The sequence below is a fragment of the Cyprinodon variegatus genome, unplaced genomic scaffold, assembly GCF_000732505.1.
Source record: "Cyprinodon variegatus isolate N-32 unplaced genomic scaffold, C_variegatus-1.0 Scaffold1116, whole genome shotgun sequence".
Taxonomy (NCBI): Eukaryota; Metazoa; Chordata; class Actinopteri; order Cyprinodontiformes; family Cyprinodontidae; genus Cyprinodon; species Cyprinodon variegatus.
Window position 1 is genome coordinate 47,321 of NW_015151569.1, and position 17,471 is coordinate 64,791.

The 17,471-nt window shown below is 36.0% G+C and overlaps 1 protein-coding gene across 5 annotated transcripts in view; it reads left to right on the plus strand.

Annotated features, from left to right (window-relative positions):
- LOC107101584 (triple functional domain protein-like) overlaps positions 1-17,471 on the plus strand; it is a 94,659-nt gene that overhangs the window by 44,448 nt on the left and 32,740 nt on the right. For all 5 annotated transcript variants that reach the window (XM_015400544.1, XM_015400545.1, XM_015400547.1 and 2 more), the window contains 18 exons: positions 18-184; positions 5,033-5,152; positions 6,637-6,735; positions 6,815-6,907; positions 7,106-7,255; positions 7,375-7,489; positions 7,652-7,767; positions 8,849-8,971; positions 9,293-9,487; positions 9,862-9,977; positions 12,540-12,606; positions 13,639-13,748; positions 13,873-13,942; positions 14,576-14,665; positions 14,753-14,845; positions 15,016-15,127; positions 16,705-16,895; positions 17,021-17,122. In XM_015400544.1, coding sequence (XP_015256030.1) covers positions 18-184; positions 5,033-5,152; positions 6,637-6,735; positions 6,815-6,907; positions 7,106-7,255; positions 7,375-7,489; positions 7,652-7,767; positions 8,849-8,971; positions 9,293-9,487; positions 9,862-9,977; positions 12,540-12,606; positions 13,639-13,748; positions 13,873-13,942; positions 14,576-14,665; positions 14,753-14,845; positions 15,016-15,127; positions 16,705-16,895; positions 17,021-17,122 — 2,129 coding nt within the window. The remainder of the gene's footprint in view (positions 1-17; positions 185-5,032; positions 5,153-6,636; positions 6,736-6,814; positions 6,908-7,105; positions 7,256-7,374; positions 7,490-7,651; positions 7,768-8,848; positions 8,972-9,292; positions 9,488-9,861; positions 9,978-12,539; positions 12,607-13,638; positions 13,749-13,872; positions 13,943-14,575; positions 14,666-14,752; positions 14,846-15,015; positions 15,128-16,704; positions 16,896-17,020; positions 17,123-17,471) is intronic.

Sequence of the window (17,471 nt, forward strand, 5' to 3'; positions counted from 1 at the left end):
GAGTTTTGTTTTTCTAGGTGTGGAGCTGCTATGCGACAGAGATGTGGACATGGCAACAAGGGTTCAGGACCTGTTAGAGTTTCTTCACGAGAAGCAGCAGGAGCTGGACCTGGCTGCAGAGCAGCACAGAAGGCACTTGGAGCAGTGCGTCCAGTTAAGACATCTGCAAGCTGAAGTCAAACAGGTACTGGCTTTGTGCGAATGAAAACACCAGATTGTATCAGTAAAAGGGGATAATAGAGCATGTAAACAGGCCAGAACAGACCACAGGAATGTACATATGAGGATGTTGACATCGGGACATGACTTTTATTGTCATGGTTGTTAAATAAAACAAAAACAACACATGTTTTGTTCTCAGACTGAGGTGAGGATGATTACTGGAAAGTCTTTCTAACAATGTTTAGTTAGAACATGCTGGAGTTGCAACATAATGTGTTGGTGTGTGTTAAAAGGTTCTGCCTGTAAGACTGCCAATACATGACTAATTCGACATCATCTTCAGATAAAGTCAGTAAATACTTTAAATAATATTTTAGGGTTTCCTCTATATGGGGAAATTACCTCATTGGTTGCTTAGGTGTTATTTTGACCCATCCTTCCATTCAAACTTTTTAGATCTTTGCAGTAATATAGGTTATTTCCATGAACTAATCATTGGTTATTTTCATAAAAAATTGACTGGGTATAAGACAGATGACTCATTTTTGCTCATGTTCCTCTTTTGTTATCTGAGAGCAATTGAATTTACCTGCCTTTGCTTTCAGGAGTATCATCCTACTTATAAATGTTCAGTCAGAATATTCCCACTACATTTCTCCATTCATCCTTCCAACAGATATATGAAGTCTCCCTTTACAATATGTTTTAAGAAATGTTCAAACATGGAAATGTACCTTTTTTGCATGTTGTTATTGGTTTGATGTGCAGAACTGTTCTTCCGTCAAATGTATGGTGTTCATTGACATCCAAAGAACTGGACTGCTGACTGTAGTGTTTTTCTTGCTTGCTCAAATTTTCAACTTCAAACTCTAACCAAATATAAACATCCCAATCCTTGCATAGTGGAGTCTTGTAGGTTTTTGTTCAGAGGACATGATGTTTGAGTACTACACTTTGCTTTTTCCTGGTGTTTTAGAGGTTCTCTTTGAGCGCCACTTGGCTCTTTGGTTATGTTTGTTGATAATCTGTCAAAATGTTTCGAGGGGAATCATGTCTTGGCTGGTTTATCATGAAATTATGTATTGGGGTATTTTTTCTAACTGCCTTGTTTTTACTTTAGCGGCACTTTTATTAGAAGGGTTTAGAAATACAGCTGTTGCCACAACCTTCAGTAAGTCTTTTCTGCAAGGATTTTGTTAGGTTTTACAAACATTATGAGTAAAGCTTCACTAATTACAAATCTTTTTATAGGCATTTAGTACAAATTACACCTGCTAACAATAATATGCAAGTACAGTAGCAACAGGAATGGTTTCTAAATACTGACAGATTGCAGAAGGAAATGTCTTTACTTACTGTTAGCTTGATCTCGTCTTTTCTGCAGTGATTTCTCTACATGTAGATTACCAGGGTTATTTTAGAATTCTACATCATATAAAATAAAATAAAATTACCGGTAAGTGACATTCACTCACTTTTAATAAGATTATAATAACTTGTCAAGAAGAAGAAGCAGCTTTATTGTCACTGTAGAGATAAAACTGAATCTAGTTGGGCAGCATCTCATAATTGCACTATCAGTGGGGTTAGGCATAGTAATGTATGTTGTTTGATGAACAGTATGTGTTAATTGTAATGCAAAATGTGAAGTAATCCACCTATAGGAAGGGAGGGAGAAAGAAGCAGTTTTTTAGTGACATGAAAACTATATCTATGTGAAGTCATTCTTACACCAGAAAGGTTTGAAAAGTACTAACAACTCATAAACATTAATAAATAACCTTATCTGACTGATACAGATTTGTAAGGGTATAGAAGGTGCTAACATAAGTTTTAATTCTCCTGTAAGAATTAATCTCAGAGAGCATTTTCTGAAATAAGCTTTCTATTAATTAATTTTAGTTACATTCAATTATTGCTCTGTGATTTCATTGGTGTATTTTTCTCATCTTTAGCTTTAACCCTTAATCTTTTTAATCCCAATAGAGACCTGGAGCTGTAAATTTTTAGTGGAGCACTATTTGATTCCCCATTTCTTGTATTGCCTAAAAGAAAAGAAAACAAAGTTATCAATTCTCATGTCTGTTATTATACTTATCCAGAAAATGCATCTGGCATCAAAAACAGTAAAAAAGGGATTATTGTTTCAGTGTAGTTATTCTTTGTCTGTTATCATTCAGTTTTTGTGGGCAATAACAAATCAACACTCATTTGGAGTAATTTTGTTGGCTTATATTTCAAAGCAAAATAAATTATAATGGAGAAAAGTTTTTTATACAAGCTCTTATCGTATTGATGCAGTCAAGTAACAGCATAGTTCACGTCTTGTGAAAATTGAATTAAATGTGTCAGAATTAAAAGTGAAGCAAGAGGAAAACAATATAAATATAAGACAAAAATCAAAACACACTGCAGCATTTGGAGTTATCTGACAGAATGATACAAATGTAATATTACATGTGAGAGGGATGTCATAGATATTCATTAGTCTGCATAAGACTTCTAACTCTAAATACTAGCATGTATGTTTTGCTGCATATCTTTTTCTGTCCTGTTCATTTTAGGCTGTGGACTGAAATGATGAGCGAATGACTGGTTATTATTTTCTCATGTGCTAATACTAATATAGAAAACTACAGATCTCCTATAAGTCACTATATGAAACATCAATTAATACTTTATCATCATTATTATTAATACTTTATTGTAGGGATGCACGATATTGGGATTTTTGCCGATATGCCGATATTTTAAAACTCATGTAGCCGATAACTGATATCGATACCGATATTAAAGCTGCATTGAAAATAGCAGTTTTGTTATCCATTTCTGACACTTTGAAAAATAATATACTCAAATATATTTTCATATGCTGATATCAAATTGATTTTTAAAAATGCGGTATTGATCTATTTTACTTTCAAAATCTCGTGAAATGTCCTCGTTCTGTTACAAACTCTCGTGATATTTTGCAAATTCTTGTGAGATTTTGTTAGTAAAATAGATCGATACCGCGTCAATATATCAACATAAAAATATGGCAAAATTTTGTGACTTTTCGGGGGATTTCGTAGCATAACGATGACATATAGCAATATTTCATTAGTAAAAGAGATTGATATGGTGTTTTTAAATGGCAATATATCAGCATAGGAAGATATTGTGATATTTTAATGTATCAATATTTTTTCCCTCGTCTTTAGAAGTTTATAATTCTGTAAAAAAAAGGTTTTTGAGGAAGAAGAAGAAGTAGTAATTTTTTTTTTTTTTTTTAAGACTTTAGAAACTCAGAAGCTGATCAAATATCGGGTTAAATATCGGTTAGGGTGGCCGATGTCCGATATTCAGTTTTAAGGCCGATACCGATAGGGGGCCGATTATATCTTGCATCCCTGTTTTATTGATGTGTGCCTTTTTTATTTGCTTTTATTGGAAGAACATAAACAATGCATTTTATTTATAGGAGAGCGACCTAGTTTCTACTCATTTTTAAAACATAAAGAGAGGTTCACTTTTATACAAATTTTAGTGTCTTATGTTATCTATTAGCACAGCTAGCATTTATAAAACCTCAGTTCATAGGTATTCCTTATTGATATCTATCCGTATTTTAACTCTGAGATTTCTACAAGTCTGCTAACTTACAGATTTTAGCAGGTCAAAAGGATGCTGTACACCCTTTAGCCTTCCTGTTATTGATTAAAAACATTGCTCTCTCACAGCCTAAGCTAAACATAGAAATGCTTTGTCTAGAAGAGAGGATTTCAATTACTGCACCTCACTAATACTGAAAATAGATGCATTGAGGCCACTTTACTCAGTAATAGTAAATAAAATGCAGATTGTTTTTATTTTAGGGATACTTGGTGGAAGAAATGGTATGAAGTATGTTGCCTGAATTGATTACCGGTAGTAAAAAAATATTTTATATTTGATTTTCCAATTGATTAGCCATCAGATGAACGTCATCTCCTGGTCAACAGCCGATTCCACAAATCATCTCTAATTGTTTTTATATAGTAATCTGTATTTGAAATAATTTTTATTGTTTGTAATTTGCTGTTCCAGTAGTAGCTTACCTGTTAGCATTAAAGTCTGTGTGTAATTTAAAAAGAGTGCATCTTAAATAAATCCGAGCTGTGGCCAGAACATGTAATAATGAAAGGTTAATGCGAGGGCATCAGATTGGCTTTAGGCGGCAGGGAAAAGATTGGAGTGGATTGACTGTATGATGCGAAAACTACATTTAATAGATTTTATGCCACCTGAGGGCATCACAGGCATAATGGAAAAAATGTCCTAGGAGTCTTAAACAGGAGTCAGGGTTGCATCATCACTTTTATAGTTCAGCGTCAGCTACAGTTCTGGCCATCACCCACACAGCAAGTGTGCCTGCTGAGTCAGAGAGGGAGGGAAGATTCTTTGTGAGTCTGCCCTGCGGCTAGAACTAGGCCTGCATAACTGTGAGGGGAAAAGATATGTGGAGCTGCTGGCTTCATGCATGTGAGGTGTTTGTCTGTGTGTGTGTGGGTGCCCTCGTTTTTAACACAATTTAGGGCCCATTTTCAGGGAAAATGGCATGTTGTGGGGGCCGACAGCTCCTTGTGGGGCCCAATGCCTCGACAACACGTGGGGAATTGTTGTTTTTGGGGCAGGGGTCATGTGAAGAACTAAGGTGTGACATGAATGAATTAGAGAAGATGCAAGGATGGGATGACAGTTTGGAAATATACAGTACCTAAAACAAAAACATGAAAGAATCATAAACCTGTTAAATAATACATTTTAAAGAGTAAATGGTAAGCCAATCATTTAACATGATCCAGATATGGACTAAAACGTGAATAAATACTTTCTGTTTGTTCTGCAGGTTTTAGGTTGGATCCGTAATGGAGAGTCGATGCTGAATGCAGGTCTCATCACAGCAAGTTCACTACAAGAGGCTGAACAGCTGCAGAAGGAGCATGAACAATTTCAACATGCAATCGAGGTAAAGTTTCTATATATATGTATATATATGATTGAAACCATATACATATTTCTTCCTGTTTCAGATTACTAAGAAAAAAAAATCCATCTTACATTTTCTTAAGATGTTAACATCTTACCTTCTTCTGCTTCTCCACTGCCTTTAGACTTTATTCTTCAACTTTTGCTGTCAAAAGTTCTCCTTCTTCTCCTACTCGTATAGAGTTTCCCATATGAAATAGAAATTTCTGTTGTATCATTACACATAACCATTTTGCCTTTATTTTCATCTCTCCTTTGCCATGGATTATGTTGGCTGCATTGTTTCGTTGGCTGCATTGTTGGCTCATTATAACAAACATCTGTCCCTGACCTGCCTTTTTATAAATACAACATATGCACTAAAACAGAAAAAGAAAAACAAGAACTTGTAGTAACCTTCCACTTAACACCTAGAAGGTAGCCAGACATATTTTGTTTTTCTTGAGGAAAGTTCTCCTCTCCTTCACAAGGATTCTTTGGTTCTGGGCATAATTGGAAGTAACAGGATTAACCCTTTAAAGGGCAAGTTACCGTTTTTGATTAGTTGCATACCCCTTACAAATGAGTCCCCTGATCTTTAAGTGAGGTCTAGAAGCACAAGATCTATATCCAGCCATTCAGCAAAGACACTGCTACATGGCTGTACATCTTATTTTGGCCTTTGACCAATTAGATGAGCCCTTGAATGATATAGAACCTACTGTAAATTAAGTCGAAAAAAAGTTAACAAGTCAAGAAAAAACGTAAAAAGTTAATTGAAAAGTTAATAAGCCCAGTTAACAGGTTTAGGTTAGGTTTATCAACCAAAAACATAGTGCCAGTATAAGCGTTAATGCCTCTATGGTTATGTTGTACCAAAAAAATAAAAAAAATGGTTTCTTTCACTCTCAAAGTGTTTTTCATAAATTTCTTATAGAACCATTTTTGTTATTTTTCTTAATATATTTGGGCAAGTTGGCGTTTCTTGTTATTACATCAACATTAATTTTTGCCATCAAAATATCTCTATTTTTTTAATGTTACAAAAGTATAAAGGTCTTGTCCTGGATTCCAATAACACTATTGGCCTGAAATTTAGATTTTGAAAGTATTTCACTGAGTGCTCTAAAAAAGGTTAAAAGGTAAAGTCGGAACAAACTCACCAATAGGGCCATTGAAGTAACCAATGGTACAGATAGGGCATGTGTAAATGTTATCTTTCCAACACCTACTCTAACACACCAAGCAATGTTGTTTACATCTAGGTATGAATCATTTCTTATTGGAAAAATTTAGATTTTTGAGTTCCTGTTTTAAAAAAGTCATCAAGGCTGTTTAACCTGAGAATCAGTTTTTAGTTCTTGTTAGCCTCTACCTAAACATTTTCCGCCCAAAAAAAGACTCATAGGATCAGCATGAAAGAGACTCAAGACTGTCTTTAATATGCTATTTAAAATGATTGATTTTATCTCACTGCTGATGCAGAAAACCCATCAGAGTGCATTGCAAGTTCAGCAGAAGGCCGAAGCTCTTCTCCAGGCAAACCACTACGACATGGATATGATCAGAGACTGTGCAGAAAAGGTGTGCTTCATTTTTTAAATATATAAACAGGGAAAGTAAAGTGTGGGTTTTACAGTTGATGCTTGTTGTTGACTTGAAGGTGGCTGACCACTGGCAGCAGCTCATGCTAAAGATGGAAGACAGACTCAAACTGGTTAATGCATCTGTGGCCTTCTACAAAACCTCTGAACAGGTATTTATTTACAGATGCTCTGTGGATAACAGTAGTTCAACACTGATTATCAGTTATTACAGAGGTGGCACAAGATAAATCTGATCTAGAAAACTTTTTATTACACTATTCCAATGTTTGTGCACAAAATACTTATTTTGGGAGGGGATATAAAAGCGAACATTAATTTAGAAGCTAAATCCTATTTGTGTTGATCAGGTGTGCAGCGTCCTGGAAAGCCTGGAACAGGAGTACAAGCGAGAAGAGGACTGGTGTGGCGGTGCTGATAAACTGGGGCCAAACAGCGAGACTGATCATGTCACTCCTATGGTCAGCAAACATCTGGAGCAGAAAGAAGCATTTCTTAAGGTGTGAGGAAAAACTTCAGATAATAAATAAACGCCTGAGCATGTATTTCAGGGATTTTCGAGCTGATCTTCAAAGAAGAGATGGTGGGTGTTGATTTTCTCCTTTCTGTGTGTTTACAGGCTTGTACATTAGCCAGACGTAACGCTGATGTGTTCTTGAAGTATCTGCACAGAAATAGTGTCAACATGCCTGGCATGTTGTCCCATGTCAAAGCTCCAGAGACTCAGGTCAAAAGTATGTAAACAACAAAACTCTGAACACTGTAATCATTGCTGTTTCTTGTGAATTTCCTATAGCAGTTTTTTCTTTTCTCTAAGACCATAATTAAAGCCTTTATCTGCAGACATTTTGTAAACCTTTAGAATTGAGCAGATACTTTTTTTCCCATTTTATCAGATATCTTGAATGAGTTACTGCAGAGAGAGAACAGAGTCCTTCACTTCTGGACCATGAGGAAGAGGAGGCTGGACCAGTGCCAGCAATATGTGGTGTTTGAACGAAGTGCAAAACAGGTGTGTGTCTATATATTGGCTTGGATGATGTTGTTTAAACCTAAAAGATAAGATCACTAACCTTACAATTTAACCCATTATACAGAGATATAAATAGTAAAAAAATATCAGGATCAGTGCTAAGTTAGCCAAATTTTTTTAACTATTTCCACATTATGTTTCACAGTTATTGACAAAGTTAAAAAAAGGCTAATGTGTTAGTTAAGCCCCTTTCTTCATTTCCTTGAGGAGCATAATAGTTGGGGAGAGATTTTATTCTATAAGAAATTAACTACTGCTTTTTAAACTAAGCTGATATCTGGTTCTGTTTCATTTTTGCAAAGTTTGTGCAGCATATAAACTTTCCATGTTTTCATCATCATTTTACAGCAAGTATATGAAATATGATGTGATGTAAATAGTTTTGCAGGTGGTGTAGTTGAGGTCTACTACTATACACTTAGCTCCCTCTGGTGGTGTCAGAATCAAACACTCTTAAGCATAAATTCTTGGCCTATAAGACCTAAATGACATCACACTTGTTTTCTGGAACAAGGCTATTCTAAACCTTTCCAGGTTTTATCCCCGGGGTCTGAATGCCTTTTGCTCTCACAGTTTGACTGGACCAGTTCTGCCATTGCAGGCCAGGGCACAATCACCTCCAGGGCCTGGTCTTAAAGTAAACAGGCAATAAATAAAGGCCCTAACTAGGGCGCTATAAAAGAAGTTGTAAATGACTTACCTATTGTTGAATAGCTGTAATTTTAGAAATGTGGCCAAATGTATTCTTATTTGGATTCTCACAGTTCATTATTTCAATTTTAAAACAAATTTATATGAGTTATTTTAAAATGTTGAAAAATGCTGTTTATAATAAGGGTGATAAGGTAGAAAAAAAAGTATTTAAATGAGTGTTGCAAAAATAAAAGTGGCTTAAATGGTTATATTTTTTTATTTATTTTATTTTAATCCATTTTCAGTTTATTTTAATATAGTTTGTATAGATAGTGTGATAAGATTTAATGCTTCTGTGAGGCAGACATGTAGGCTATCTAAAATCTCTATTGTGTCGGCGCTCACTCATGATTGGTCAATTCTTCAGGCCCTGGAATGGATCCATGACACTGGGGAGTTCTACCTGTCCACGCACACTTCCACAGGGTCGAGCATTCATCATACGCAGGAGCTGCTGAAGGAGCATGAAGACTTCCAGATCACAGCAAAGGTATGTCTTCCTCTTAGGTTGCTGGTTATTTGCAAAGCAAGGCAAGAACCAGGTGGAAATGACTTTCTTTCTTATTTTTTTCGATTGTGAGGTATTCTGTATTTTTACCTGATATATATGTCAGCCTGGCTCCACTGTGAGGCCCGTTTCCAGGGCCCTTTATTGTCCTCTTTGCTGTGTCACTGTTATTGTGTGTCAGAGAGCAAGCTATTATGTCCACCAAGCAACACATGATTCCAAACTCTTTCTTTCCCTCATCTACCTTTTCTCTGTGGGCACTACCTCTCTCTGCCGCCTCCCTGAATGTCCGCCTATTGACAGCAAACCAAAGAGCGGGTGAAGCTGTTGATCCAGCTGGCGGATGGGTTTTGTGACAAGGGCCACGCCCACGCTCTGGAGATAAAGAAATGGGTGTCCTCCGTGGACAAGCGCTACAGGGACTTCTCTATCCGCATGGACAAATATCGAACCAGCCTGGAAACGGCACTCGGCATCTCCTCCGATTCAAACAAGGCTGTAAGTGTTTGTCAGCTTTTTTTCAGCACCTGTCCCTTTTATGTTTTATTTATATACTAATAATATACAGTATATATACAAAAACTGGCATAGAGATAACTTTTTAAATCTTCATGTAAAATAAGACCATGACTACTTTCCAAATGAAACAAATCCGGAGATTTAATTTTTTTTTTCCAACTAGTCTCATTGCTGCTTTTTATTTTATTGTGTGCAGAAACCAGATGGTCCAAACTCATCGTCTGTTACTGCCTCTTCCTGTTCAAACTTTGTTTAATGAACATCTGCCAACAGAAGGCAAACACATTACAGCGTGGAATAACCCACCTACCTGTTATGTGCCACATTATAACCACAACCTGCTGTGTCTTTAGAGCAAAGAGCTGCAGCTGGACATCATCCCAGCCACTGCTCCGGGGTCAGAGGTCAAGTTGAGGGATGCTGCACATGAACTCAATGAGGAGAAGAGGAAATCAGCCCGGAGAAAAGAGTAAGAATTTAAAAGATTTGTAGTTTGGTTAAAAGGCAGCTCAGGATAGTTCAGAGTAAAATATTAATATTTTTTGCAGATTTGCCTTTTGAACTGTTTTCAATTCTAAATAAGCATAAACAATGCATCCAAAGGCATAAGCTAATAATGTTATGCGTTGATGCTTAATAAATTAGCCACCTAAACAGACCATTTTGATACTTTCTGTGATTTCTCTCAAACAGAAGGAGTCATGAATGGTGATAAAACAAACATTGTTCACATTTTACTCTGGGATTTAGCTCTCGATTAGCCCTTTTCCACTGGCCGAAAAACCTGTTTAACTTGGGAACAATCTGCTTTTAGTGGCAGTGTGAAAAGCTCACTGACTCGTGTCTACCCTGGTCAAGCGACTTGGCAAGCCACCTGCATTAAAATTGCCACCGCTCTGATGGGCATGCTGTGGGAACACCAGAGCTGGGTTGACCCGCCGAATTATATGCCACCGTTGAACGCAACATACGGACTTCAACCCACCACGCCAGTCGCTTCTGATTTAGGAAGCTGAAGAAACTCTGTTTACGTTCGATAAACTTGCCGCAGTGCTGGTCAGAGAGATTTGGACAAATAAAAGAGCGAAGCAATAAAGCACACTGACTGCGCCCTGGCTTCCTTACATGTTGCTCTTTAATGTCTACTTTCTTAATTACTGTCGCACTGGTGACATCATCAGCGTGAACCCAGCGTGATGGTGTCACCAGACACGCAGCTGCGGGTGGACAGGCCTCTCACCAGCCATACACTGAGTGTTAGCGGGTCGACCCATGTTTACAAAACATGTGTTAACGCGTTGATTTCAGTGGGAAAGAGGCTTATAGCAAGCCAGGTTGGCCTTTTGTCAGAGATGGTGACTCAAGTTTGAGATTTCGACTCGACTCGCAATTAAATCACAAAAAGATGTCAGACTTTAACTTTGACTTGTTCCCTAAAGACTTTAGACTTAAATATTATTCGTATTTCTGAACTGATGTAATGAAGAGACAATGAAGCCTATTGGTGAGGCGATCCACTGTTGGCATGCTTTACTAACAATAATGGACCACATAAATAAACGGCACATTAAATTTGTTTAGATCATTTAGGAAACATAATGAATATGCAGCATTTTCTTACATCTAAACTAGCCGTGACATTATAGGGACATTTTCACCTATTAATATAAAAGCCCTTCCATTCACTCAGAATGTTAATACATTTATTTATTTAAAACAAATTTTTATTACATTTATTGTTAATCATTTATTTGTCAAATTAAAACATCGTAACTATTCAAAATTAGGAACAAAGGTTTTAATTGATAATTTAAAAAAGGGCTTCCAAATTTCCCCAGAGCAAAAATAGGAAAACCGTCCACACCTTCTTTAGTTCAGTTTCAATGCAAGAGTGGACAATATGAAAGCAGGGATAACCAGTTGTTATTGAAAAGTTCATTATTAACAGGTTTTAATGCATTTTATTACTGTAAGGGCATAAAGGCCTTTTCATCTTATTATTTCCAATAGGGTACATATTAAAACTGATAAGTTTTCTAAATATAATAATATTTATCTATAAATATATAAATAAGTCATTCTCTAGCAGTTCCTCTGATGGTGGATAAAATAAAGACAGAAAATAATGATTAAATATGAAAATATAGAAAATTATTATTATGTTTTTTTTAGGACTGAGGACAAATTGTTCACTTTTGCAATGCAAAGTTTTATATTTATACAACAGATGTCGTGGATTTGATGAGAACATATTTTCTCTCTACAGAGACCTGAGACTTTTTCGGACTTTCCCTATAAATACTCAAGACTTGGCATTTAATCCATTCTCTATTTGGCTTAGATGCTGAGAGGAAAAAATAGTCAAACTGCTGCAGATAATATCACAACCAAGTTTTTAATTGAATGCATCCAAAAAGAACCATGCTGTCTGCCAGAGATACCGACATTGTAAAACAAACAGTTTGGATGAACGATAATGCATCTACAGGCACCTAATATTGACATTTCTTCCCCACTGATTCAATATTATTTATTCTAACTGTATTTATTAAATATACTTGATCAGCATTGTGCTGCTCTCAGCTAATGGTTAAAAAGAAAAACAATATTATGAATGGAAAAATAGCACATAGAGTGCAATGTGGTGCAGCAACATTGACTAACCTGATTAAAACGATCAAAATTACATCTGTGAATAAAAAACTATAAGAACAAAAAAAAAATAAGGAATAGTTTTTATACATTTATATTGTCAATAACTTTCATAGATTCATAACAATAGCATAAACTAATGCTTTTGTAATTCAAAAAAGATTATTCCTCTGCAAAATATCAGAACAGGTAAAATGATCCGCAAATGGCTCAGTTACTGCTATATTTGTAGATACATGACGGCAAAAACATGAACATTGTTAATAATTTGGCTTTATTTCAATGTGTTTTACTTCATTTATGTTATTTATTTAACTAAGCAAATTTACTACTCTATTGTCTCTCTCTCTCTCTCTCTCTCTCTCTCTCTGTCTTCCAGATTCATTATGGCTGAGCTGATTCAAACAGAGAAAGCATATGTCAGAGACCTGCGTGAATGTATGGATGTGAGTATTGCATTATATCGTTTCCTAGAGCCTCTGAAAGCCAAAACACCCCTCTTGACTATTAAAGGTATAGTGGAGAATGTTTATTTTTTATTTTTTTTCCCGGGTGGATTATCAAAATAAGTGGTCCTCCTAAATGTCAATCATTCTGGTGATATCTTTATGCAACCACCTACTGGTGGTGAGTCTGACATAGTGAAAATTGCAAATCTTCTTTTGAAAAGTAAGCTTGTATGAGTGATGAAAACAAATTTTATACAGAGCTTGCATGAGGAGAACGCTCTCGGACAAATTTAATAGGTGTTCCCTCTCGGGAGCGGGTACAGAGTTGTGCATTTGCATTTTTTTTTTTTTTCGCTTGAGAAGGTGGATTTGTTCAAAAATTTGCAGAAATCCTTCACTATACCTTTAAAGCCTTAATCCATTTTCTTGAGAGCATATCAGCTCCTAATAGAGAGTCCATGAACTGATCACATGACTCATGCGGATAAGCAGTTAAATGTACAGGCAGTAACATTTTACTTTAATAGTTTGTGCATGTTCAAGTCCATCCAACAGGTTGCATTCGCACCACCTGTAAGTCTGAATGATAAACATTTTCACGTTAGTTCTATGGAACTGATCAGTTTATGCTGCACTTTAAATATTTTCATTTGTATTTTTCCAAAAGGTTGTGTTATTTTTTTTTTTACTTTGCCATCATGTCTCTTGTCTTCTCCGACTTATGACCCTCCCATCAAATTTCTGCATCACCAACCGAAATGGGCCCATGGTCTATCTCGGTCAGACAGTCGCTAGAAATACGCACAGTCCCATTCACTTTAATATATTTTAATTTCTTAAGACATCATATGACCCAGTTTGTCTGTACAGTATGACTGGATACTGACCAGGATCATCTGTGTTTTTTGCTTTAACTCACTAATAGTTTCCATTGTCTAGAATAGTCACACTTAAATCTAACGTGTTCATTGCTTTAGCTACCTGCATCGGTATCTAATAAACTGTTTTCATATGCTTGTATTTGTGCAGACATACTTGTGGGAAATGACCAGTGGTGTGGAGGAGATTCCTCCTGGTATTGTCAACAAGGAACACATCATCTTTGGGAACATGCAGGATCTCTACGAATTTCATCACAAGTCAGTTAAGCAGCAATGTCTATAGTTTTGTCTCAGAAATAGAAATATCATTTTAATTTGACTTATTTTTAAAAAGGCAGGTAATTTTTATAATGGTCATGTAAATGTGTTCCCCTCTAAACAGCATCTTCCTGAAGGAGCTTGAGAAGTATGAGCAACTCCCAGAGGATGTTGGTCATTGTTTTGTGACCTGGGTAAGAGAGCATGTTTTGAATTCTGTGCTTTTATTGTTCTTATTTTATTTAATTTCTGCTATAACGCAGTAATTACAACTCTAATACATGATTTTTCAGATTTGTTGTAATATTAGCACCTTTTATTCATATGTGCTGTCATGTAGTGGATTACTCTAGTGAGAAATTGCTGTGAGAAGCTGTGCAATCCTGCATCTTCACATTCAACCCATATCTGACTGATGCATTTTACTTTTAGGCATTTGTTGGCATTTTTTTTTTTTCTTTAAGGGTATCATTTACAGTTCTGTGATGTCAGGCTTTACAACTTTGGTTACACACCCATTCATCCAAAAGTGCTGGAGCTGGTGTCAGATAACCATTCCCAGAGAAATATGAAGCCGTGTTTTTCTTATGTTTAATTATGCAAAGTATCATTTCAGAGGGAGCCAGAACAACCTTTAATACGGTCAGGCTATTTGACCAGAACAATTTTATGGTTGTTCTTACTTATATTATAATCAGAATCAAGTTTTGACCTAGAACATGGTATAAAAACAACATGCGATGTTGTGAGAATTCTTGTAGTTGGTGTTTTTGCTATTAGCATTAGTATCTTTGATCTAATACATTATTGTAATCTGTTGTATTAAGGCTGATAAATTCCAGATGTATGTGAACTACTGCAAGAACAAACCCGACTCCACGCAGCTCATCCTAGAGCATGCTGGACCTTACTTCGATGTGAGTAAAGCATAGGAATATCAAAAGAATGTTGATTTAACAAACTTTTTATTTACTTATATAGCAATTTCTTATTTTAATCCACAGGAAATTCAGCAAAGACATCGTCTTGCCAACTCAATCTCTTCTTACCTCATCAAGCCCGTCCAGCGGATCACAAAATACCAGTTACTCCTTAAGGTACAGAACGTTTCAAATGTATTTCATTTGAAATATGATCAGTCATCTGCAAAATTTTAAGTTGAAAATGAAAAAAAGAAGACATAGACCTGAAAAATGGAGTGGAAATTTACTCATGTCAGAAATATTTTTAATTTAATGGGAAACATGTCTATATGTCACATCTAAAGGAGTTGTTGACGTGCTGTGAGGAAGGCAAAGGTGAGATCAAGGATGGGCTTGAAGTGATGCTCAGCGTTCCAAAGAGAGCCAATGATGCCATGCACCTCTCTATGCTGGAAGGTGTGTACACTCAGATCATGCACACACCCGCATACACGCATTCTTGTTTTCATAACATATGGAGGCCTTTCATTGACTTGTATTAATTTAATATGTCCTAAACCAGACCCTTTCCCTAACTCTAACTATAACCAACATATGCCTAACCCTTGCCTAAACTGGATTAACTCCTTAGTCCTAAACCTAACCCTGGCTCAAAGAAAAAAACTTTACCTAATGGGGACCAGGATTTTGGTCCCCATAAGGACATAGGTCCCAATGATGTGACTGTGAAAACAGAGTAAACTCCCCACATTTACAGAAAAATAGACTTTGGTGTATTTTTCTGTAAAACAAAATAACAGCTTTCCATTCTCAGCTACCGACTAAACTGCCATGAATCATTTTTTTTTACTATCTCTGTCATTTTCTTTTAGCTGTGAGTTGGGAGACTTTATGTTAACATTACTTTTTAACCTCTTTGATATTTTGTTCTGTTTTTTTTTTTCTTTTTCATTTTATAAGCAGATTCTTCAGTGTGCTCATTTAAAGATCTACCAACACTCGGCAGGGCACAATTGTAGAGTAAAGATTAACATGTTTCTCAGCTTTAATTTTTCGAGAAATTAACACAGAAAAAGTTTAAAAACTTTGTATGTCAGCATAGATTAATCGATGCCTTTCCTCCAATCAAAGCTTCCCACATTATCATACCACCACCATGTTTCACCACAGGGATGGTAATTTCATGATGTACATTGTTAATTTTTCCACCACTTTCATATAGGACAAAAAGTTTGATCTGATTACCTCGTGTCAGAGCAACTGATGGTTTATTGCTAACTTTATACTAGGGATGCAACAATTTATTCCGATACCTATACCTGGGCTGATCGTATCAGCTGATATCCGATACCGATCCAAACCATATATCTTGCCATGTGAGTGAAGGCTTTATCCTTGGAAGAAACTTTGTTGATAAAAGGTAACAAATAATCATAGATATAAATGTACTTTATATTATCTATTAACAGAAAGCAGGAAACATAAATAAATAACAGTTTCATGTAAAGTAAACTGGATTTGATCTCCAATATTAAATTTACCAATATCTGATCCAGCTATTCAGTCAATATTGGAGCCGATATGATTCAGGTATCGGATCGCTGCATCTCTCCTTTACACATGACCTCTTATTTTAGTAGAAGCCAGAATCATGCAGTATTTAGTTTTCCTCTGAAAATATTTTCTAACTCAGCTCTATGTTTCCAGCAGTCATTTGACCACTTCTATAATTACTAAAATGTAGTCAAATTTGAATTATATAAAGATTTGCAAGCTCACTCTATCAAACTAAATTAAATATAATATACGGTATATAAAATAAAAACTAGTTTATAATACATTTTAATTTTAGTCTTTATAAAAGCAATTATTTATACCTGTATTTCCCATCACCTACACTCTTAATAAAACAAATTTAGGTTTTTTGATGTAATGTGATAAATGCTAAAGTATAATATTGTATGTTGTGTCCAAATGTGCCAGTGTAGCAGAATTGATCCTTTGCTTGATCAGATCTTATTTTGATTTCTCAGGGTTTGATGGGAACATTGACTCCCAGGGCGAGCTGATACTGCAGGAGTCCTTCCAGGTTTGGGATCCAAAGACTCTCATCCGGAAAGGCCGTGACCGACATCTGTTTCTCTTTGAGATGTCCCTGGTCTTTAGCAAGGAAGTTAAAGACTCAAACGGTCGCAGTAAATACCTCTACAAGAGCAAGCTCTTTGTAAGAAGATCCCTAATTTACTACAATAAATCCCTTCGACATGTGTTGTGTTGGTTAACAAAAGCCCTGCTGACTGTAGTTCCATTGTAAGTATAACTCCTCTTGTTTTCGGCTTTTTTCTACAGACATCAGAGCTCGGAGTGACGGAACATGTGGAGGGGGATCCTTGTAAGTTTGCGTTGTGGCTTGGCAGGACGCCGACCTCAGACAACAAGATTGTCCTCAAGGTATGAACCAGCGATGCTCTGTGGTTTCCTTCTCAGAGCACTTAAAGATAGAAGTGGAATAACAAAATATTTGGAGAGTCGAAAAAACTATTTTGAAGTGCTCATATTGTTCATATGAAGGTGGCTAAAGGTGAATCCCATTTAACCACTTGCCCTTTATTCACATTCCTTTAAATAATCAGGGGTAGGTCACTGATGGTTTTATGGTGTTGGAAAAAAGACGACTGTTTTCCAACCCCTAAAAGCTGAGATCTTTATGGGGTAAACCTAAATTTGTACACAGATCTACTTTTTAGCAGAAATTCAGTTTAGCAGCCAGACTCATCAGTTTTCATAAAGCTTGTTTCAA